The sequence below is a fragment of the Leptonychotes weddellii genome, chromosome 3 (genome assembly GCF_054177405.1).
Source record: "Leptonychotes weddellii isolate Sample4059 chromosome 3, ASM5417740v2, whole genome shotgun sequence".
Taxonomy (NCBI): Eukaryota; Metazoa; Chordata; class Mammalia; order Carnivora; family Phocidae; genus Leptonychotes; species Leptonychotes weddellii.
The window spans coordinates 35,409,115-35,434,804 of NC_138371.1; the positions used below are offsets into that span (position 1 = coordinate 35,409,115).

The 25,690-nt window shown below is 36.8% G+C and overlaps 1 protein-coding gene across 13 annotated transcripts in view; it reads left to right on the forward strand.

The window, feature by feature from the left end:
- The window catches only part of HECW2 (HECT, C2 and WW domain containing E3 ubiquitin protein ligase 2), a 358,619-nt gene that overhangs the window by 287,150 nt on the left and 45,779 nt on the right, over positions 1 to 25,690 (forward strand). For all 13 annotated transcript variants that reach the window (XM_081813946.1, XM_031038270.2, XM_081813941.1 and 10 more), the window contains 4 exons: positions 2,125 to 2,227; positions 5,911 to 6,007; positions 15,331 to 15,414; positions 19,489 to 19,598. In XM_081813946.1, coding sequence (XP_081670072.1) covers positions 2,125 to 2,227; positions 5,911 to 6,007; positions 15,331 to 15,414; positions 19,489 to 19,598 — 394 coding nt within the window. The remainder of the gene's footprint in view (positions 1 to 2,124; positions 2,228 to 5,910; positions 6,008 to 15,330; positions 15,415 to 19,488; positions 19,599 to 25,690) is intronic.

Genomic DNA, 25,690 nt, shown 5'->3' on the forward strand with positions numbered 1-25,690 from the left:
TTGATAAATCTTTACTTTGCTGCCATGGAAACCACTAGTGATGAACTGGATGATGCAAACAGCATTCATCTTAAAAGCAGAACAGACCTCTCACCTTTGGACCTTGTGTGTGATACGTACCATAATTAGGGCCCTGCCTGACTTTTATCACAAGGCCAGTGCACTTTAGCCACTTGGCCTTATCTTGACTTCACAGTATGGAGCTGGCTGCTGGGTCTGGCCGGGGCCACATGCATAAGATTTATAGCTACCTTCCTTTTTCTTTCAATTCCTCTGTCTCAGCACTTGAGTTATTTTCATGGTCTAGTAATAGCCTGTTGTGGTAGAGGGATCCTAAGGTACACATTCAAATTTAAGTGAGGATATCTCTTCGTGTTGATGGAGACTGAGCAATGCAACCGAGATAACCCCGCAAAGACTCAGCAGTCAGCCCCAGCCTTGCCAGACCAGTGATGGGAATGTGCTTTCTGGGCACTGCCTCCAGTGCTCCGCACACTTATCTGGCCTTGCCCCCTGTCTTACAGTCTGGTTTGAAGAAGTGGGGTGTTGAAGAGAAGACATTTGTCTCTTCTGGGAAATAATGACGCTTGGCCACAGACTGACAAGGAGCGAAAGTATGTGTCATGTACTGAAGTGATAAATTCTGTGACTGACAAACAAGGTGTCGTTAATGATCGAATCTCCTCTGAGAGTGGCTGACTTTATTCTTCAAAGCCAATAATTCAAGAGAAACAGCGAGAAACTTCTAGTCATACACAGGAGGCTTTCCATCTACTCTCTTATCCTCATTCAGCAAATATCACAGGTAGTAGAAATGTTGGTATATCTTCCATCCAACAGAGAAATTCTTACCAAACACTGGCAGTGTAGAGACACAGTGGTTGGTGTGAAGGATACAAATAACATAGGTTTCTTTTTCTTATCAAGGAGCAAATATATGAAACTAACCGTAATACAAATGAATAAAAATATGAATGAAAACACTTTATAAAATGGTAATAATGGCAGCTGCTTAAGAAATGTAGACCAAGTGCTTTGGGAGCTCAGAGAAGGGTACATTTAAAGTCAGCCTGAACAGAAGGAAAGGCTTCATCGAGGAGGGGCTCTTTGAACTACACTGTGAAGAATGAGTGAGAGTATTCTTGAGGGATGAGCAAGCAGTGTAGAGTGGGAACAGTATTTTTAGTTTTAGGGCCTTTAGAAAAACCTTCACCAAACACCTCACAGATACAATGTGATAAAATGGTTGTGAAGGATTGAATGAGTGGGATTAGAAGCTCTATTTTTAAAGTGCCAATTTATAAATCCAATATGTTATTTTGCCTTTTTTTCCCTCTTACTCTCTAATACTTCTTTTCTACTGTTGTCTGAAAAGACTTCTGTAATATGGGGAGGGGCTGCTAAAACAGAAGCTAAAGCAATGCTAGAGTTTACTGAGAAGACTAATAAAGGACATTTTTGTTGATTGACTTGTATGTATGAGTTTCTAAATCTGTAATAGGTACAATAAATAATTCAGGTTGGGGCAACCCTATTTAGCTCTTTCACACCTGCTATGATTAGCTCCCTGGTGTGGGAGGTTCAAACCAGAAAGAGCTGTTGTACTGGGTGCTCTAATAGGCGTGTAAAATTGCTCCTGAGGAGATAATACACCAACTCAGAACCCCACACGAAGCCGCTGCTCTTCAGCCTTCGCTGAGCAGGGAATTCCCTAACCTGCCTTGGCCAAAGGAAGGAATAACCTGGTACTGATACTTCCCAGGTTCCCTCTCTGATGTATTGTTGCAGGTTTTTGTTTTGTCAAAGCAGAGGTTATTCCTGGTGAACAGGTCTGCTGTTTAGCTTCTACAGCTCCAATAATTGTATGCATATGGAACTACCCCTGTACCCCTTGGTCACTGCCCTGGCCCCTCTCAAGGACATGGACGTCCCAACCCCTCCCCTCAATCCAGCCACTAAAGCAGAGCTCCTGAGAACCCTGTGTCGGCTCCTCAGCTGGCATCTTTTCTGATCAGCTGGTCCTTAAAGCTCGTTATCAAGTATTTTGAACAACTAGGCTTGGTGTGCTGATTTAAACCATTCTGGGTCTTGGTGCACAACATAAATGATACTTCTGGTTTGCAGGTAGGAGAAGATTCTCGACATACAGGCCCACCAGTTCTTCCCAGGCCATCGAGTACGTTCAATACAGTCAGTAGGCCACAGTACCAGGATATGGTTCCAGTGGGTATGTCATCCCTTTCCAGAAATCTTTATCTTCGCTTTTCATATCAGTATGAATCATGCACTCTGTCAGCCTGCTACTTTTGCCCTGTACTGAGAACTGTTTCATTATCTCTAAGAAACTGATTTGAATTGCAAAGCACTCATGTCGTATAAAATCCTATGTGATGAGATTTTTTTATGTTATTCTACCTTTTCTAGTAGAGCTATTATAATAGATTGTTGAGGTTAAAGGAAAATAAGCTATTAAGGTAAATATGTGGTCATTTCAAATGAGGCATTGGACAAGCATATATTTAGTATGTATCTAATGCTTGGGACCGAATTTAAGTACTGTGAAACTAAGTAGCCTCACAATAAGAAAGCAATGATGGCGTATTAAGGTTTTGGTAAAGAGCTATGTATTTGTAGCAAATACAAGGCAGCAAGAGACTCCAAAATAAATGAATTGGGGCAGTAGGCCTAAAGAACAACTTGAATTATTATTCACACGATGAGGTTGAAGTAGGTCAGTTTTCACACCTGGAGCTCTAAGGCAGGTGGAGTAGACAGATGGCAGGAGGCCATATGGGCTCCTGGCTTCATCTTAAATTTGAGTAGCTCTCCATTGGTCTGTTTTTACCTTAAAATTGTCACTTCTTTAAGGAAAACTTTAACATGAAATATAAAGAAATTTGACAAACACTGGACAAAAAGAAATCTTGGATCCAAGTCTAACAGTCTATTTATGCTGTTACTAATAGGATACTAAATACTGCACAGAGAACTTAAAAATCTTATAAAATTGTTACTCAAAAAGTTATCTAGTCTCTGATTGTGGATGGAATGTAAAAACTCACTGACAAAATTTCAGTTATAAAAATGTTTTCTAAAAAAATTTTTTAAAGTGTTTTCATTATTTATATATGATGAAATGTACTGATAGGTACACTTCAAGCTTGACAGTGGGATTCCATGTTAGCAGATAGTATTTTTTTTATTTTATTCACATTTAACTAAAATATGTTTGCAAAGGCAGCATGATGCAGCTGAAATTTGAACTGGCAAATGTTTAAAGCATGATATTTCTTTTGTCTGATCATTTGTTAAAGTAGGGCATGTTCCTTGATCATATTTATGAACACAAGAGTGTTGCCTGAACTAGGATCACAGATGTTTGAGAATCCAGACATTCAGTTCTGTGGTTTAAATATATTTTTCTGATTAGAAACATATAATCAAGATGAATAATATTAAGTAAGCCAATTAGTTTTCTTAACAAAGAGAAATTAATTATTAGAGCTCTTAATGAATTGTAATTAATTATTTTTAAATTTTTGTGGACATTAGCCAGACTTGACAAACATACATTTTTCTTTTGATGTTATGTACATAGTTGATAATGCCAATTGTATTGTAGCTGTTGGTATAGTTGGTTTGGTAAATAGCTTTTATTTCTGCATAATATTTGTGAATGGTTTGTTCTCTACATTTTGGTAGTAGCTGTTGCTGACAACTGTTTTTTTTTTTTTTAATTATAGTTGACACACAACGTTATATTAGTTTCCAGTGTACAACATAGTGATTCCACAATTCTATACATTACTCAGTGTATATCCCATACAAAATTATTACAGTATTATTGACTATATTCCCTATGATAGATTTTTCATCCCTGTGACTTATTTGTTTTGTGACTAGAAGTTTGCACCTCTTAATCCCCTTCACCTGTTTTGTCTGTCCTCTCGGCCCCCTCCCTCTGGCAACCATCATTTTGTTCTCTGTATTTATGAGTCTGTTTCTGATTTTGTTTGTTTTTTCATTTGTTTTGTTTTTTTAGGTACCATGTAAAAATGAAATCACACCATATTTGTCTTTGTCTAACTTATTTCACTTAGATAATACTCTCTAGGTCCATTCATTTTGTTGCAGATGGCAAGATTTCATTCTTTTTTTATTGCAGGGTAATGTACTATTATATATAGAATTATATACAGAATCACATCTTCATCCATCTCTCGATGGACACTTATGTTGCTTCCCTCTCTTGGCTATTGTAAATAATGCTGCAGTGAACAGAGGGTGCATATATTTTTTAGGATTAGTGTTTTTGTTTTGTTTTGTAAATATCTAGTGGAATTACTAGAGCATGTGATATATCTATTTTTAACTTTTTGAGGATCCCCCATACTGTTTTTCATAATAGCTGCACCAATTTACATTCCCACCAACAGTAAATAAGTGTTCCCTTTTCTCCATATCCTTGCCAACACTTGTTATTTCTTGTCTTTTTGGTACTAGCCATTCTAACAGGTGTGAGGTGATATCTCACTGTGGTTCTGATTTGGATTTCCCTGATGATTACTGATGTTGAGCATCTTTCATGTGTCTGTTGGCTATCTATATGTCTTCTTTGGAAAAATGTCTGTTCAGGTCCTCTGCCCATTTTTCAATGGGATTATTTGTGGTTTTTTTTGGTGTTGAGTTGAATGAGTTCTTTATATATTTTGGACATTAACCTCTTATTGGATATATGATTTGCAAATATGTTCTATTCAGTATACTGCCTTTTCATTTTGTTGATGTTCCCTTTGCTGTGCAAAAGCTTTTTAGTTTGATGTAGTCCCAATAGTTTATTTTTGCTTTTATTTTCCTTCATGAGGAGACATATCAGAAAAATGTTGCTAAGACGAATGTCCAAGAGATTACTGTCTTTTAGGAGTTCTATAGTTTTAGGTTTTACATTTAGGTCTTTAATCCATTTTGAGTTTATTTTTGTGTATAGTGTAAGAAAGTGGGCCAGTTTCATTGTTTTGCATGTAGTTGCCCAGTTTTCCTAGCACCATTCATTGAAGAGACTGTCTTTTCCCTATTGTACATCCTTGCCTCCTTTATTGTAGATTAAGTAACCATATTAGCATAGTTGTGTTTCTGGGCTCTCTGTTCTGCTGATGTGTGTATCTGTTTTTGTGCCTGTACCACACTGTTTTAACTACTATAGCTTTGTAGTTTAGTTTGAAATCTAGGATTGTGATACCTCTAGCTTTTTTGTTCTTTCATGAGATTGCTTTGGCTGTTATGGGTCTTTTGTGGTTCTATACAAATTTTAAGATTGTTTGTTTTAGTTCTGTAAAAAACGTTGGTGTTTTGATAGGGATTTTTTTGAATCTGTAGAGTTCTCTGAGGAGTATGTACATTTAACAGTGTTTAGACTTCCAATCCATGAGTATGGTATAGCTTTCCATTCATTTGCCTCATCTTCGGTTTTTTTCATCAATGTCTTCAGTTTTCAGAGCACTATTGTATTTTGGCAACTCTTATTCTGCCTCTTTACCTCTCTGGATGGCTGATACTTAATCAGAAGATAGTTTTCCATTTCTAACAGTTGCTTATGAGGCTTTTGGTAAGCAGTAGCTAGAAACTATCAATATCTAGAATCTTGTTAGTGATCTCATCCTGCAATTTGATAATAAATATGACTTAGCAGATGAGTTTAATTAGTGCTTAAGTCACACCTACTAGATCTAAGTCCAATAGTCATATAACAGGTAGACACAAATTGGATTTTAAGCATCTGTAGTGGCTCCAAACTATGACTTTTAGTACAAGGAATATTAACCAAAAACACTGACTTTTAAGTTTGGATTTATGTGCGTAAACCTAATAACAGATTTTTAAAGTATTGCTATAATTTCTGACTTTTTTCAGCTTACAATGACAAGATTGTTGCATTTCTGCGCCAACCCAACATCTTTGAAATTCTACAGGAGCGTCAACCTGATCTTACCAGGAATCATTCACTCAGGTAACTGCAGTATTGGTATTTGGTTCAAGTTCCATAAGCCCCAACTATTAAGTCGTCAGGAACACTGATAATCATCTTGGACATTTACTCTTTCTTTCTGGCAGTCTGAACAAAGACATCTTGTGCACAAAGACTTTGTCATCAACAACCAGGTCATTGTAGTCCTGACTTTTCTCTATTAAGTATGAAGACTGAATAAGATTGACTACTAAAGAACCTAGAACCACCCTCTTTAAAGAAGGAATATGAAAAAGAAATAAAAATTCATAGCCAAGAATACATCCTTGATGTGCAGATTGTAATGAAAATAATAAGACACTAACCTTTTTGAGTGTAGCTCGAGTAAACAAAAGTAAAAGAGTTCACTGAATTGAGACTTATAAAATCCTAGGCTCAGTATTCACATTTTTTCATAATATAAACACAGTGGAACCCAAGGAGGGAATCTGATCCTCTTCACCATCCAGTATTCCTATGCATGAACCCACCCTTCTAAACAGTTCTTCAATGCATCACACTTAAGTCCAGTTTTACTTTCCTGAATACATGCTGTTCCTGTTCCCTGGCAAGTTTTTCTTTTGTGCATTTGGCAAGGAAGGTCTTTCCTTTAAAACTCACTGCAAGCTATCCCTCCTTTAAGCCTCTCAGCTGCACTGTGAGCTCTTGCTCTCAAGATCTAGGCTAGTATTTCTCAACCTCAGTGTTGTAGGTATCAGTGGAGATGGAAAAAGATGTGAGTTTTTGCTGAAAATTTGACATAACTCAAAGCTCATTTGGTTCATATGCCACCTTTACTGGTAGAAATGTTTGTCCAGTGGTGTCATCTTGGCTCACAGCCATGATTCTCCAGTACTACTCAGTTGTACCAAAATTTTCATCGGCATCACCTGGGAAGCTTTGTAAAGTGTAAAATGCCAGGTCTTCTCTCCCCCAACCCTTCTCCCTTCTCTGAATTTATACCCCCTATCCTCCTATACCCTGTCCAGTTATTTAATTCAGGAGGTCTAGGGGAGAACTCAAGCATTTAATATCTTACAACGTCTCCGTCTAATTCCAATGACACATCCAGGTGTAATAACTTATGTTCTAGACACTAATTGATAATTAATTATGTAGTGTATCACACTGTCCTTTATATGACTTTTGTGCTGTAATTTGACTTTTCAAGTCCTTATGCTTTATTTTCCAACTAGATTATAAGTTCCTTACAAATATGGATCTTATTCAACTCATTATGTCTCCTCCTTACTGCTTAAATATCAAGAATAGTACTTTGCATACAGTGAATTGTATATACATACATATATACACAGATATAGAGATGTTTTTGTTGATTTGAAAATAAATTACCAATTCTTATTATGTTCTTATTCTCTCGTATCTTTTATCTTATTGAGGTACAATTGATATACAATATTATATTAGTTTCAGGCATTTAACATAATGATTCAATATTTGTATATATTGTGAAATGATCATCCCAATAAGTCTAGTGAAGATCCATCACTACACATTGTTACAGGATTTTTTTTTTTATGACGAAAACTTTTAAGATCTCATAGCAACTTCCACATATGTAATACAGTATTAACTACAGTTGCCACGCTGTACATTACATCCCCATGACTTATTTATTTTATAGCTGGAAGTTTATATGTTATGAACCCCTCTCCCCATTTTGCCCACTCCCCATCTCCTGTCAGTCTCTCATAGCTTTAAAAATTGTCATTACCTTCTAAAGTTTCTAAAGGCTAAGGCTACATGTAAATGTAATTTCAAGTATGACTACAAACATTGCCTACACAAAAATCCCAGTTTTACAATAGTTAATATCTAACCCAAGTCTCAGTGCTTTTCTCAACCTGACAAGCATGCTGTTCTCAATCACAAGAAAATTATAAAAATTAGATGAGCTATCTCATTTTGTATATTTGTATATTATGGAATCAGTTCAGTAATCCATGGTCCACTGGAGAGTCTTGTGTAAGAAGTTTTAGTTAATAATATTGCAGAAATAAACTCCCCAGTTGTCCACTGAGAGATCTTAGAGATTCCAGACCACAAAACAAAACAAAACAAAAAATAAATATCTCCTCTTTTGCTAACCACAAAATAAGAACTCTATTTTTTTTTCTTTCCCACCAGCCCTAGCCCCAAACACACACACACACACACACACACACACACACACACATGCATGCGCTCACACGAGCTTTTAGTCAGTATCTATTCCTGTCAAGGTACCCCACCCCCCACAAAAAAAAAAAACAAGAAAGAGGAAACTCAAGAAGGTTTCTACTTTTGCTCTACACCCCACATTATTATTTACAGCAATTTCACGTATCTTTAAATTTCCACCATCAGAGATATTGGATGATTTATTCTGCCTGAACAAGGCATCCAACAGTATCATTATTCTTTAGGGATTTGACAGGACCTTAATAGATCCTAGCAGAAGGGAAAACTGCTGGCTCCAGTTGGTAGCTTTCAGTTTTGTTTTTGTTTTTCCTTCTGCTTTTCAGAGTCTTAAAAGTCTCTAACCTCCTAAAGATTGGTAAGGATTTTTATTTTTTAGTGACACCCTGGGTCTTCAGCTGAGCACATTCTTGTAATGTAGATCTCACATGGTAGTCTATCGGTAAGAAATTATTTTAGAAGTTTTGAAATAAGTTTCCATCTTATTCCAACTTACTTATAACTTTCCACTTATCCTTTCTAAAATTATTTACAGAATTTGACCGTAAAAAGCATATGCTATCATGACAAGTAGAAGGAAGCAAAGACATAAATCAGTGAGATAATGCTGTTCCTCTTACACAGAGTGTGTGTCAGTGCGCTTTTATTTTCTGAAAAGTTTTTGGTAGTTGAGCATTTTGCTTATCACAACAACATAATGGGGAAGTTTGTATATCTAAGAGAACATTCTGTTTCATATGGTTAAAAACTGCATCATAGGGGTGCCTGGGTGGCTCAGATGGTTAAGCATCTGCCTTCAGCTCAGGTCATGATCCCAGGGTCCTGGGATTGAGCCCCACATCGGGCTCCTGGCTCAGCAGGGAGCCTGGTTCTCCTTCTCCCTCTGCCTCTCTCCTGGCTCATGTTCTCTCTCTCTCTGTATCTCTGTGTCTCAAATGAATAAATAAAATCTTTAAAAAAAAAACAAACTGCATCATAAGAGGCATTCCCACAAAGGCAGGGGTGGGGAACCAGCTGCGGTTCTTTAATCTCATATTTCAGTGATATATTTGATAAAAGATTTATGCATGGAATAGAGCCATCGAGTAATTGTGTGTCAAAGGTAACTGTGGACCTTCTATTCATATCCTGGGCAAGGATCCTCAACACCAGTGTAGCTCTGCGTGCATTCTTTCTCATCCGTGGCACAGTCACTTAAAAGAAATACCCCTTCTTTATTCTCGCCATAATATAATGAGGAAAAGAGTTAGCCCTTAGGAGATTCAAATGGGTACATCTATTGACGTTGTGTTTTTCCTGTTTAGCTTGTGATTCCTCCTAAACCAAAGGATAGCCAGCAGTTTATTTAGTTTCTGTCCATATATAGCTTCCTCTTCCTTGAGACTCCACTTAATGTACGTTTTCCTGTAGAATGGCTATGGTTTTCTTTGCAGTGGATATGGCTTTAGCTTCCAACTGCTGTATTTAAACCACCGCTCCCTCTAATTTCATCTGTCATGTAAATGTGATGCTACAAAGTTGTCCTCTCCTTTTTTTAAATCTCAGAAGGGATTTATTTCCTTGGCTAGAAAAATCATCATCCAAAAGTCAGTACTACCTCCTTCAAGTGAGTACTGTCCCCCCATGGATAACTATCTCCTACTATTGGCTCTCACTGGAAGACAGTAATCACACTAAGAAGCTTTTTGTATGTGTGGCATTAAAATAATAGCCAAAATAAAATGTTTTATTATTTTATTCAAAGACAAATATATTCATTAAAAAAGAGCCTTTTAACAATATTTTATTGGTGAATGTAATGAATACAAATTAAATAAAATTTTTGGTATTGGTATTTGTACAACACTATATTATGTGCAAGGATCTACATGTCATAAAACTGAATTAAGAGTTGAGAGTAATACCTCTTGTGTGATAATTAGGTCTAGCCAGCAAACCTGCTCCCTACTACTCTAGCTTTCCCCAGGCATCAGTGATAATTATTTTGGGGCCCAGGTTGATTCCATTTCTATTTGTCCGTGAGAATCCACAATGGACCTGTATTTCCAGATCGAATGGGAAGTAGAAAGAAAAGTTGATCTTTCTATTGCATGGCCCTGGCCTTTAAGTCAGACCATGCTCTGGGACTGTAATAAAGAGTATGAATGATCAACTGAGTAATAAATGCTAATTTTCCTTTCTTGGCCTTACACCATTAGAGATGTCACGGGATTTCTCTAAAATTGCCCTCGGGGAGTTTTTTTAAACATGTATTTTTGAAGGTATTACTGAACTGTATCTACAGGAACCTTGTGTGCAGAGTCTGCAATCCAGAGAGTTTTGTGGTTTCGAGACATTGCTGCTTCTGATTGTTTCTGATCACGTGCCCTTCTTTAACTTCACCAAAAATGTTGGTTGGTTTCAATGAGAGTATTTTCTGTGGGAATTCCGGCCTTGAGACTATGTTCATTGTCCTCAGATGCTCTTCTGCCAGAGTTGATCTTCTGGGGTAATTCTGTGCACTTGAGGAAGTGGTTACAAAGGTCTAAATATTATGGGCATCTGAGATACAGCAGTGCTAGTGACTTCTTCCTGAGGTTGTCACGGTATAGGTTAGCAACCTGTTACCACAGTTGTGAGCTTTCTTATTAAAAGATTGCCTCTTTACCTGTCTTTGCACTTCCCTCAGTGGGGTCTATTTTAGCAAGTAATCTGATGTCAGCTTTCTGATTCTCTTTTTCTCCGCTGCAACAACAACAACAACAAAAATGGTAGCTTGTTCCGGACACTGAGTGGAGTCAGGGAAATTTGTTAGGAGCCAACTCTTATTTTGGCATTAACTAATATTGTGCCTGCGTGTATTTTATTGAGCATTCCTAATGTGCACAGCACAAAGCTAGGTACTTGGGGAACATAAAAATAAAGGAGGAAAGGCTTTTGCCCTCAAGAAATTCATGTTTCCAAAAGAATTTATGTTGTAACTGAGTGGCCCAGTGAGAAAGTACAATGGAGGAAGTACTGGAATGTATTCTAAAGGGCACAGAGAGAGAAACATACCCATGCAGAGGGGGTCAAACGATAAAATGTTATTTGAATGTCATCTTAATCCTCATTATAAACCACTAAATTTGAATAGAATTTCTTCATTAGGTAAATGCAGTAAAGATAGGAATTAGAGGACTGCCACTGATTCCTTCTAACTCTATAAATATAGAAAGTAAACTTGAACCAATATAGTAATGTAACTTTCAAATGTCCCTTTAATCAGAGTCATAGGTATCTTTAATGATATTTCTCAAGCTTGTTATGTTTATTTCAGACACTGAGTGGACTCATGGAAAATTGTTAGGAGCCGAAACTTATTTTCCATTCTAAAAGGAAAAGAAATATTGCAGATCTACAATGTTGACTTTAATTACTTTTATTTTAATGAAACATAAGTGTTCACAAATATAAAATATGCATAAACTTTGTGGAACTTTAAAGCCAAAAGACATATACGTTAAGTGAAAACTTTAAAAAATAACATTTAATTGAATGATATTAATGTGAGATTTTTGTTTTTCAGAAACCAAATCACCGGTATTGAGACCATTGTCAGTAGAAAGATACATTTGTACTTTTTGTTTCACTTGTGTTTGGCATGTATCTAATTTTGATTTTGTATCTAATGGTTCATCAGGTCCATTTGTGGCAATATTGTGGTCAACATTTTTCTTAACCAATAGCTTATTTTTATCTGCGATTTACCTACTAATTTTATTTTTATCTACTAATTCATTGTTTTGATGAGCCAATTCATGTAATACCCCCAATCACAATACTAAAGAAAAAATATATTATTAAATGTACCCTGTGATGATTCTACTGCTCCTTTTCTACTTGTAAACAATCATAAAACTTTTGTTTTTAGAATAAACCATAACATCTTTTGTGCTTTAGTTAACATAAATGCATAGTTTACTTTTTAAATCCATTTATTTTGTTTTCTCTTTAGCCTGTGGCAATTTATATATACATAACCTTGCCTCACTTCATCATTGTCATTATGCAAATCAATACTGCAAAAGAAAAGTTTTGTCTTTTTAACTGGTAAGAGAATTGTGTGTAAGTGGTAGACAAGGACTGCTGTTATCATACTTAACATCAAGGCCCTGCCAACCTCAGAGCCTGCTCACCAACACTTTGAAAGTTTCTCTCTGATCATTTGGCACCAATGTTTTATAAATACAAACATGGGAACTGAAGGCAAATGGCAGTGTTCAGTCATAAATGTTATTCAGATTATCCAACGTATGCCTACCTCAGTATTAGCAGTTTTGATCATCAATGTGAAAACACAGAATTTTTAAATTCCCCCAGAACTTGAGATTATGTCTATAGATTTCCAGTAGACAGGAACACAAGTTTGACAAATACTGGTCTATGGACTATTAGGCAAATACCTAATAACCAAGAAGTAGTTCCTGTTTGGTTTTGCTTTTCTTAGAAAAGATTGCGACATTTCTGAGGATATCTGCTGATGTTCTCTTCCTCAGCCTTGATCTGCTCTCTTGACAGTAAACCAATGCCCTCTGTTTTTATGTGAAAGGACTTTGTGGAATAGGAGTGGGTGTAAGGCCTAAACAGAATTCACTTAAGCAAATGGAACAGCTTAAATATTTTCATATAATACTAGAATTGACTTTCTCTTTTCCACTGCACCATGAACTCTTTGGGAAGGGAGCTAGGTCTTCTACCCTGTTGCATTCCAGTGTGTGATACTGTGCCCAGCACATAGTAGACACTAAGAAAATGTTTGCTGAAAGAATGAATGAATGTTGGTATAAGAAGGTACTTAGTCGTATGGTATGCATCAGGTGACATGCTCCAGTGTCTTGTTCCTGAAAGCGTATGACCCTTAGCTCATCAGTGCGATAAATTAGCTGGCCTGTAGAAAACTAGCCTCCACTTGCCTGTGGTATGTTCTGGCCTAAAGAGTCAGACCAATTCCTTTCACTGCCTAATATAGTTAATATCTGGAAAGTGATGAAAAGGTCCCCAGTTGGCATATTTCCTCTGGTGTCTTTCCCTTTCCTTAGCCTGTCATTCTTGTGACTCAGAAAGCTATCATCTTTTCCCTATTCCCAGGAAACCCACAGGCCACAGTCCAGAGTATGATATCTTTTTTATCACTCACCTCACTCTGTCTCGCTCCAGTTAGAGAAGTAGAGGAGAATGTGCATCCTGTTTGTCTTCTTGTTTGTTCTGTTTGCCTGACTCATTTTGATGATAGGGTATGGAGATAAACTGTATTTGTTGGAGATAGCTTTTGATTCTTCAAGATCAAAGCATGTTATTACTGACCCTTATAAGAGTATTTCTTTGGTTAAGTTATTGTTCATTTTTTCTCCAAGATAACTTTTCTCTAACTTAGCTTTTTTCAACCAACTTTCATATCTTCTACCAAAAAATCATTCATCAGATAATGGGCCCTGGTTTCCGTGATGTGCTTCAGACATGTGATTGTAACACTTGAGGGAAAATGTTCCACTTGGTTCGAGCCTTCAAACTGAAACAATTAAGCAGAAAGGCTGGCTTTTCCTTTCTGAACAATTTCTTTACATACGTGTCTAACATTCATTTCTTAGGTATGTGTATGTGTAACTCCTGGTAATGAAGGTCGGAAAAGAAAATTTGGCAATACCAAAGATTAGATGCTTCATATGCTAACATATTGTTTAAAATCAATCTAGCCAGAAGCAGCCAAACTCTTTATTTATTTATTTATTTATTTTTATTATGTTAATCACCATACATTACATCATTAGTTTTTTATAGTTTTTTTTTTTTTTAAGATTTTATTTATTTGAGGGAGAGAATGAGTGAGAGAGAGCACAAGAGAGGGGAGGGCAGAGGGAGAAGCAGACTCCCCACTGAGCAGGGAGCCCATTGCGGGACTTGATCCTGGGACTCCAAGATCATGACCTGAGCCGAAGGCAGTCGCTTAACCAACTGAGCCACCCAGGTGCCCTACATCATTAGTTTTTGATGCAGTGTTCCATGATTCATTGTTTGCGTGTAACACCCAGTGCTCCATTCAGTACGTGCCCTCTTTAATACCCATCACCAGGCTAACCCATCCCCCACCCCCTCCCATCTAGAACTCTTTATCCCTCCTAGCAAACTGTGTGGCTGAGAGCAAATCAGTTGGCTTTTCTGTACATTATGGAGTTTTTCATCTCAACAGTTAAACCTTGCCTTCCACCTCATTGTCTTCAAGCTTGTAAATAATTAAGAAGAGATTTGGAATTTGGAAATATAAAATGCAGTAGAATTTTATGAAAATATCAAACAAAAACAAGATGATCTAGAAAGAGGAACTAAATCTAAATATACTTATATCAAAGATTAATATTTTAATTCATAGTGTACAAAAATCAGACTATACTATAATTAGCACTTTGAGTAAAATTGCATAGTTGTGTTTATTCTTATGTACCTATCAAATGAAATGCTTTCAGTACCATAGTTTATATTCTTATTTTTTTCCTTATCTTATAAAAATGAATATGGTGTGCTTTGAAATAAAATCATGTAAATGAGGGGAAGCAACAGGGAAATTTTTATTAAAATTGTTTTCATATAATGATTTGAAAATAGCAGCATGATGATGACTCATCAAACAAAAAGAAAAACCTGGTGTTCTTACATATATCTATAGTAAAATGATGGTAGAAATTGCTCACATTGTGTTTGAAATGTGTACAAATAAGTATATATACATTTGCACAGGTATACACATAATCTATTCTACCAACTGTAGTAACTAAAAGTGTTTGAATTATTTCAAAGAGCCATATGCCTTTATAATGAATATGTATTGAATAGATACTATCTGCCTCCAAGTAGGAATATGCTCATCACACATAATTTAGAGGTATGCCCCCAGGAAAATAGATGACTATCCTTATACACTCACTTTTTGGAATAACAGGGAATCAGTCTGAATGACCTAAGTAGTTGCTTAGATTCAAGCCCACAACAGGCTTTACCTCAAAGCAGAGACCAAGTTGTTTTTCAGTGTTTTTAAAAATGGTGCCTAAGGCACTGAGTTATGTTTCAAAAGTCTACCACATATATTCTGAGCTGTTTCTTTGCTTGAATAGGGAGAAGATCCAATTTATCCGAACTGAAGGGACCCCAGGATTGGTGCGTCTTTCAAGTGATGCAGACCTTGTTATGTTGCTGAGGTATGGAACACCAGTTTTTGAAGTAGAAAGTCCTCTGTCGTCAGATATTATGGAGCGTTTTAGAAAATACGATGCCAGTATTAGTAACCTATGTCTCCATTATTCTTAAAGACTTGTGGAATACTCATTGGAAGATGTAGGATGCTGGTTTAGTGATAATTCATTTCAGATTGCATTTCTTATTCTGAGATCTGTTTGATTTTTTTTTTTTTATCCTGGTGATAAATGAGGTGGTATTGGAGAAGGGAAAGGTTAGTAGAGGCCAATGGATAGAATGTTCTACTCACAAAATGGAACACAAGGGTATACAGGGCTTACACAAGGGTATACAGGAGTAAAAGAGAGGTCATATTTATATTTTCCTTCAAATTCTTTCCTCCAAATGTGCTTTGTCTTTTTTTTTTGGTGATTTGACATGATTTTTTAAAATGATTTTGAGAGTTTAGGTTTGGGAAATTAGATCAGAAAGTTGAAATTTGATCACTGGTACTCATTGCCAACTTGACAGCCCTTCATAAAATTGGCCAGTTATATTTTCTTTCCTGATGGTTAGGTCAGCTTTGGTTTTAAATCTTAGAGTAATTTAGAGAGGAAACTGACAAGTTTTCAAAAGATTTTTCATTTTTAATATCATCCTTCAAATGTAGGAGGCCAGAATAAAATAATGCTTTGCTCTACCCAGTAGTTGGGACACCCACCCCTGTAACCTCCAAAGAATTAAAGGCAAAGTCATGCTGAACCAGACCACACAATGTTTTATTTATCCCAGAGTGCTAACAATCTCATTCATGATATTCATGATGAACTTGACCCTAACCATTTCTAACTGCCTACATGATAGTTGCCATACTTGTAAAACTGAAGTCAAAAAATTATCTTCCTTTACTGGATAATTGGAGCATAATTCAAAGGAATATAATCAGTTCCCACAGAGACCTTGCTTCACCTATTCTGAACAAGACCTGTTGGGAAGCAGGGGTCACTTCTCAGTCTAAGGGGTGACCTATGACTATGTTGAACTGAACAAGTCCTGAAAACAGAATATAGTGTGCTACATGGTCAGGAAGACTATTGGTCAATTAATATGTAATATGATGTTTCTACCATAGTTTGGTTGGTAATAAAATAGTTTTGTTTATAAAATTCTGGCTAGGATAGGACTCTTTTGCTTCATTCTAGAAATCTAATGTTTTTCATTTAAACTGAAGAATTCTGCATTTGGAATTAATAAAAACAAAATGATTACAAAATAGAAATCATGATTATCAATCACCTATTCTTAGTTAAATAATCTTTAGATGGTATAGTCCTAAATATTTTAAGTTACAGTATAGCTTAGAATATTTGTACTTTGGTAAACACTGCAGTTTGCATGAGTTTCTATGTGTTATGTGGTTGAATTTGAAAATATTTGAGAACTGATATATATATATCAGTTTTAAGTATGTATATATGTGTGTATATATACACACACACACATACATATATATATACATATAAAGAACAAGGCTACATTTTCCCCCATTTGGGGAAAAAGCGTGTTCTCTGAAGTTAATGGGCCTTTGGAGAAGTGTGAGAAATTCATTTATTATATAATAGTTCTATAATTATTACATGCAAATGATGTTATTAAGTTCTAGACTTATTTTATTTAGATGATCAAATGTATTAAATTTAATAATTGTACATGGTGACACAATGTATAACATGTGGATGCTTAATAATGTTTAATAGTTATTGAAACACTTTCAGATGTCCTCAGTTCTTTATTTTTTATTTTACTTTGGAGTTTGAGTCATTTGAATCAGTGACTATAAACTCAAGCAATGAACTAGTTGCATACATAGTGAAAGACTTTGTATCTATTTTTATACTTTGTCTATTTCTTTTTTTTTTTTTTTTTTTTTTTTTTTTAGATTTTATTTACTTATGAGAGAGAGAGAGAGGGAGAGCACGGGGCGGAGGCAGGAAAAGCAGAAGGAGAAGGACAAGCAGACTCTGCTGAGTGCTGAGCCTGATGTCGGGCTCGATCTTAGGAACCTGAGATCATGACCTGAGCCAAAACCAGGAGTCAGATGCTTAAATGACTGAGCCACCCAGGTGCCCCTATTTTTTAAAAAGGAAAATCACTCCTTGTACAAATGGACTTGATTATCAGCAAGCTGAAATATCAAGATGCCACAGGTCTAGGAAATTATTCAATTCAAAATAAGCCAATGTAAGATTATTCTCCAAAATAGCTATTATAAAACTCAAGAATTTTTAAATGACTTTGTTACATTTGTTATTGATTATTCTATTTCATATATTCTTTCACTAACTGAACTCCTGTAAAAAAAAATGTACATCTGTCAGAGCTCATATATGAAATGATTGATATATTTGGCTAATGTTAGAATTTTAAAATTTATATAATGAAAGATACCACATATAAAAGCATAAAGGTAACAAACTGGAAGAATATATTCATAACACATAAAACAAAGATATTATGAATATACAGAGAATGCCTTTACATCAATTCAGAAGAAAAGAACCCAAAAGAAAAAATGGATAAAGGGTATAAAAAGGCATTTCATAGAAATTGAAGTAAGAATAGTCAGTAAACTTATGGCTAGCAATCATAAAATGCAATTTACAATAATGAGACAGTATTTCATAGTATTAGATTTGAAAAAATCAAAAAGTCTGATAATATCAAATGAGAAATAAGGACTCTCATACTGTCTGGACTTAGTGGGATTGCAATTTCTACAAACTTTTCAGAGTACAATTTGACAATATCTTGTATAGTTGAAAAGGCATAATGTGTTATGACTGAGCACTTCTGCTTTTAGATATATACCATATTTATACTAAAACTCTTTTGCCTGTGCACAAGGCAATATATATAGGATCTTCATTGCACATTGTTGATAAAAGCACAAAGTTGGGAAATAAATAAATATTTGTCAAAAGAGATAGCTTTGAAAGTACTGACATTTTGGACTGAATACATGTTTGTTGCAGGGAGCTCTTCTGTGCGTTGTAAGATGTATCAGCCTCGTGGCTTCTACCTACTAGATACCAAAAGCATACCCTCCCAATTATGACAACCAAAAATGTCCTCAGACGTTCTCCAAAGTCCCCAAATGGTGTGGGAAGGGGCAAAATTGCCTCAGTTGAGAACCAGTGCTTAGGAGTCCTTTTCTTAATCTCTGCAAGAATGAACTGTTGCCACTTTTTTCTGAATGTTTTCTAACAGGTTTCTAGATTTGGCCAAGTTTGAAGAAAACCTACTTCTACCTCTTAATTAAAAAACACAAGTCCTCTTACTTTTATTGTTGTTTCAAATCTTTGTCAAATATTTGTCAAGTGTCTTGTCAAGTGTCAAGAGCTTAGTGCAATCAATAGTACTTTTATCATTATATTTAATGAAAAGTCTGAGATTCTAAGATCTCACATCCCTGGTTATTAGCTTTTAGGAGAGTCCTAGAAAGAGAAATTTCAGTATGGAGAAGAACAAAGACACTGGATTGAATATGAATAATCTGAGATAAAAATCCTCACATTTAAAAAATTATAAAGCCAGAGTAAACAAGGGAGCTAACTACGAGCAGTTGTAATTATTTAGGAGGTGTTTTGTTTTATTTTGCTTTTAATTCTCCAGTTAAATCCTAAACTCTTTGCATATTGAGAAAACTGTCATATATTTCTTAGAATGAAGATAAAGAACATACTTTGTGTCTCTATTATGGGTTCTCAGTAAGCATTGTGTGTTGTGTTTGAATCTTATTCTCAATGCTAAAAACCCAGGTACTATGTTCAAGAAAACATGTAAATTCAGACTCACATATTAAAGTGGCAAAATAGTAATCGTGTTGCCCAAAGTTGGTAGGAAAACAGGCACAGAACCACGGGTTCCATAAAAGCTGTTTGTCCCAAGAATTAGCTACAGGAGAGAGGGGACGAGTGCTCCCTTTGGGATATGAACTGGACCCAGAGTGAGAAACTGATGGTCTTACTCATTTGGAAGCAAGGCTTTTCCCCACCGCTTTGGCTAAAGTATGCATTTTGTTTCTTGTCTTTCCCCAGTTTATTTGAAGAAGAGATAATGTCTTATGTGCCTCCACATGCCTTACTTCACCCCAGCTACTGTCAGTCCCCCCGTGGCTCCCCCGTGTCCTCTCCCCAGAACTCGCCGGGTAAGTCCACCTGCTGTGCACAGTGAATCCTCTGAGAAGCATACCCTAAAACCAGACATTCTGTTCTTCATAAAGGATGGTAAGGAAATACTTTGGGTTTATCTTTAGTGTGAGCATGGGTACATATTCTGTGGCATTTTGTGTCTCTTAAAATTGGCTTGTTCCCATGGCAGTTCATTTTGACAGGAAGATAATGACATTCCAGAATAAGAGGATAAATGTTAGCAGTATGATACACTCAAATACAGATTTACTTTTCATTATGTACTGCCTAATATATCTTGGAAAATATTAGGACACAAAATACTATGTTAGCTTTTGGATTGAAAAAGTTCTGGTTAGGAGACTGATTCAAATAAAAATAAATGTCTACTTTCAAGAAATAATACAGAATTAAAATTAGTTTAATGGACTTAGATAGGTTTTTCCTGCAGTAATGACTAACTGCATTAGATAGGAAGACTAGAGACACTTGGGCAGATAGAACATGTTGATAGATAAAACAAACTAAAATATTTAAGTTCAAATTCTTTTTGAAAGAAGTATGGTATGAATGAAGGAGTGAGTGGATGGATGGATGGATGAATGAATGATAGAAAATGAATTTTTTTAAAAGGAAAGTAGTTATAATGTTGACAGAACATCAGCTCTGTTTATTTTTATTATAGGCAATGTATTGTTTACACTTTAATAGCTATCAGAATTTAAAACTATTTTAATAGAAATCCAAGCTCCATATGTGTCACTAAAAGCTGCTCTATAGTCTTTGATATATGACATGTTTTCACAAATCCTATGATAATGAAGCTAAAGCCTAATTGAATACCACAAATAGGAAAAGGTCTATTAATTTGTTCTTTTAACACAGATTTATTGAGCATCCAAGTATGATCCAAGCACTGAATTAGACTCCAGTGCTACAAAGATGAATAATGCAGTCTCTGCCTTTGAAGGATTCATGGTGGGGCAATGAGTCAACAAATGACTCTATTAAGCCTTGTGGTTAGTTCTATAAAGAGAGGTATGGGAACACTGATATGGGAACAGTTCTTCCTTCAAGACTGGCAGTGGGTGTTTGGGGAAAGATAAAGATAACAGATATGGAGGGAGCCTTGAAGGATGATGAAGGTGGGCCAAAGGAAGAAGGGTGTTCTAGGTGAATGAGTAGCATAACCTAGGCCTCAGAAGCATGAAAGAAGTTTAGGGCCAATTAACAGCTACAAGTAAGAGCAAGTTCTCAAAGCTCAGGTTGGAAAGATAGGCTAGGACTGGTTGGCCATTAAAGCCTTACTCTGTAGTCCATATGGAGCCACTGAAAATTTACAAACAGAAGAATACCCTGTTTTACAAAGAACAGTTTGGTGGCAGTATGGAGGATGGATTAGAAGACGAGATAATGGAGTCAGAGAAACCACTTGGGAGGCTGTTGCATTAACACAGGTGACCTGCTAAAGGGCTGGACTAGAGGTGTTGGAGCAACGGGAATTAGTTCAAAGGATATGTAGGACATAGAGACACAGAACTTTTGAGTCCAGGTAAGGAAGATTCTGAGGTCAAGGCAGATTCTGAGGTCCCCAACACCTAGACTACTAGGGAGATGGCAACACCATTTACCAGGGAAGGAAAAAGACTAGACTGGAAAGGAGGGGTTGGATGAGTTTAGTTTTGGACATGGTTTGTTGAGGAATCTCTGAGCCATCCACTTCGAGATACAAAAAACAACTGGAAAAGACAATCACAGAGCTCAGAAGAGGTTGGTGGCTCGGCGTATATGTATGCTGGTGGCAGCTGAAACCCAGGGTAGATTGGAGGAACCAAGGAGGACAAGCCCATGGAAAGAAGAGAAAACAGAGGATGGTAACATGAGGAATTCCAGTATTTAAGGGATGGGCTGAGATGGAGGAGGAAATGAAACAAAGAGAGCCAGTGGATTTTGGAAGAGAATTAGGAAAGTCTTTTCAGGGAAGCCAGGTTTCAAGGAGTAGAGAGTGGGCCAAATCTCCAAAGCATTCAAGAAGGATGACTCCTGAGAAGAGGCCACTGGATTTGAAAATCATGAAGTTACAAATGGACTTTTCCAGAGAAGTTTCTATGAGATAAGAGGTTATAAACTGGAATATGACCAGTTGCAGAATGATATAGGATGTAAAGTAGAAGCCAGGAGTGTAGAATATTCTTTTTATGAAGTATGGGGATGAAAAGAAAGGGAACTAGGGCAGTATTTAGAAGGAGAAGATGAGTTAAGGAAGAGGTTTAGGATGGGAAAATTGAGCATGTGTGTGTGTACAGAGGTCAGAAGATGTGGGTGGAAGGAAACTAGTTTGTTGAAGCAGCAGTCCTACCACAGACCCATGGGAAAGCAGGACACTGGAGACAAAAGTGAAGGTCAACTTTGGAACAAAGTAGGGACACATATTTTGTTGATCCAGGATGAGAAGAAATACGTATATGACACTTCAGGTAAGTTTCAAGATGTAGGGGGAAAATTGGTGGAATTCAGAGCTGGCCTCAGTCTTTACCAACTATGTGTGACTTTGGGCAGTTTACTTCCTTCCCTGAACTTGAATGTGATTTTCTGTAAAATGGGAATAATAGCAATCACCTCCCATGGATACTCGGAGAACACCTTGCCTGGTGTCTGCAACACAACAAGCCTCCAATAAATGTTAATTTATCCCTTTTTTCTTTCTTTCTGGAAATCTGATCCTGAGAAGTATAGTTTGTCAATGTTTAAACCATTAATAACCAGAAAATATGAATTCATTTCTCCCTCATTTGCAGAGCTTTTTGCCTAGGTATTTAATCATTCTGACTGGTCTTTATCTTAGATCCTATGATGAAGTTCAAATGGGTTATCCCTTTACCTGATGCTTTGTGGTTAAAGAAATGAAGCTGTGTGGGTTATTGCTCATTTCAATCAAAGCTCTCCTTCCCGGGGCTTTTCTGCAGCCCATCCTCCCCAAGAAAAGGGTAGATCAACAGATTCTGCCCCTTTCCGAGCCCTACAAAGGCATGTGCTCTTGGAGACTGGCTAAACATTCTTTGAGACTATATGAACATTCTAAATGGTGACTAATCATTTAACATCACAAATGTACATGAGTAATCCATGGTGGTAGTAAAATGCATTCTGGAAGCACATTTAGAGTCCAACATTTTCCAAAGAGATGTAGAACCCAAAATTGCTAGCAGTGTTTGTGGTGACTTTAATTTACAGGGAGAAACATCGCTGTATTTTTGGCCTATTCAGTTTTAGAGGGCTCTATTTGATCTTGAAATTGGGGTGAACTGCCTGATATCGATGTAAGTTACTGTAACTAATTCCACATGATCTTACAAGGCCAAGACTAGCTAGCCTCATTTACCCTGTGGAGTAATCTTCTGATTCTTTGAGTAAAAAGCATCTCCTTCTACCACTTTCCTGAAGCTTTTTTGTGAAAAACATTTCGGATGTTTTAAAGTGGTCTGTTCCTCCTTCTTGTGACCAGAATTTCATCCCTTTTAGTGGTATGAGCATAATATTGTGAAAATTATGACAATAACAAATTTGAATGATCTTTCAGAATTCCTCGGGATCTGATAAACTTTCCATACTTTTCCTTATTTGAGCACATTTACATGTCTTTTCAAGTGCAGAGGAGAGAGGGGCTTTGGAAACTTTGACTTGCTTTTTGCAGCTGTTAGAGTGCTCACCTAAAATTGGTCAAAATTTTGGAATGTGAAGGTTTATTTTTCTAGGACCATTATAATGCCAATCCTGACCTTAGCTATGCCAGAAGGGAAAACTCTTTCCAAACACCATATAGTTCTTATGCCAAATACGGGACCCAGAAGTTTATTTAAGGACCTTTTGTAACTCCACATTTCTAGGAATTTAAATGCAGTAACACCTAATTTATCTAATATTATTGGAGATGTGCTCACTTAATGTGAATTTTCCATGTAACCAAAGCGATGACTAAGTGTCAGAGAATTTAACCCACCATTTACTGAAACTCTTTCACAAATACATTATATTTCTCCCTGCTTCCCTATACACAGTGCATTTAAGATATTTCATGGTTTGGGGGGAATCATCGTACAGAGCTGTTATTACTTGACTAAAACTGGACTATCTGGAAGCTAGGTGGGCACCAGGTCACACTCAACAGAATTAAACAAACCAGAGAGCACTGAAGAGCCATGTGGTTTTTTGCGGAAGGTTGTCTTGAGGGCATGGGATATGAGAGGGAATTATTTCTCCCACCACACAGTGAGACCCCTTAGGGCCCTCTTTTCCTCCCTCTCTCCCGTGAAAGTCAGCATCTTGGCTGCTGCTTTTTTCATCTCCTGCTCTTTTGTCTTTCTCTCTCTCCTTTCCTCCCTTCTTCCTACCCTTCCCCCATCTTGCCCACAGTCCCTGAAGTAGCTTTACGCAGTTGACCCTTGAACATTGTGGGGGCTAAGGGCGCCGACCCCCCTGTGAGGTAAAAAACCTGCAGATAACTTTTGACTCCCCCAAAACTTAACCACTAATAGCCTACTGTTCCCAGGAAACTTACCCATAACATAAACAGTCAATTAGCACATTTTTGTATGTTACATGTATTATATACTGCATTCTTACAATAAAGTAAGCTAGAGAAAAGAAAATGTTAAGAAAATCATAAGGAAGAGAAAATACTACAGTTCTGTACTATATTTATTATAAAAAAATCCACATATAAGTGGACCCATGCAGTTCAAACCATGTTGTTCAAGGGTCAACTGTACTTGTTTTTAGAAAAAGTGTTCCTTCTCTTCTCTTTGCTCAGCCCCACAAAGATGAACTACGAACCAAACAGGGCAAATGAAGGATGGTCCCTGGGTGGGTGGAGACGGGGAAGTTGTGATTCCAGAGACTGAAAGAAAGCCAAATGTGTCTCTGTCACAATATACAGGTGTTTTTTTTATTTTATTGTTGTTGTTCGTCTCCCTTGACTCCCACCCCTAATGCTGTCTGAGAATGCCTGTCACTGTCATGGCTTTCAGTTTCCCCTTTTAATATATTTCTTCTGATTTGCAAGGTCTAAAAAATCAGCTTATTAAATTGGTTTTTAAAAATAGTGTGTATATGAGGGGTGCCTAGGTGTCTCATTTGGTTAAGTGTCTGCCTGCAGCTCAGGTCATGATCTCGGGGTCCTGGGATCGAGTCCCCCATCAGGCTCCTTGCTCAGCGAGAAGCCTGTTTCTCCCTCTTCCTCTGCCCCTCCCCTTGTTCATGCTCTCTCTCTCTCTCTTTCTGTCTGTCAAATAAATAAATAAAAGCTTTAAAAAAATAAAAATACTGTGTAAATGAAAGCATCAGCAAGCTCAAAGCAGTGACCTAGGGCCTTTCACTACTCTTGGAGAATAAAGCAAAAATGCAAGAACTTTGATGTTTGTGCTTTGGGGCAGCCATTTTGGAGGTGTTTTTTTCCCCTTAATTTTCATTATTGAGCTATGTTCCAGAAGATGGAGTCTTTCAGAAATTATTATAATGCTTGATGGTTTGTTCTCATACACTAACAGGGAATTGTAAAAAATATAATAATAAATTTTTAAAAAAGTCATAGAGACTTTTTTTAGAAAGTGAACCAGGAAAGAAGTGGGCTTCTGAGCCATCCAAGTACCGAGGCCAGAGCCATGCTGGATTAGGCCAAGCTTTGTCCCATCCAGTGCAGAGTGAGCACCAGTCACCAAAGCCATCTAAGATCCTGGTGGCACACCTGGGATCCAAAACACCCAGACTTCCTCGTGATTTGATGCCAGAATATTTCTCCTATCCCCTGAAGTATTCTGTCAGGTAGAATGCTTTAGTTTGTATATGAATATGCAATTTCATAATGATAAATGGAAATAGTATCCTACTATTATCGTACTTCAGGTCTGCCTAGCTATAGATGAAGGAAAAAACCCTAATATCTGTTACTGAAATTTTTCCTGCAAATAATTAACATAATGCCGACTACTCTTTTTTTTTTATTCTTATGTTAATCCCCATACATTACATCATTAGTTTTAGATGAAGTGTTCCATGATTCATTGTTTGTGCATAACACCCAGTGCTCCATGCAGAATGTGCCCTCCTCAAT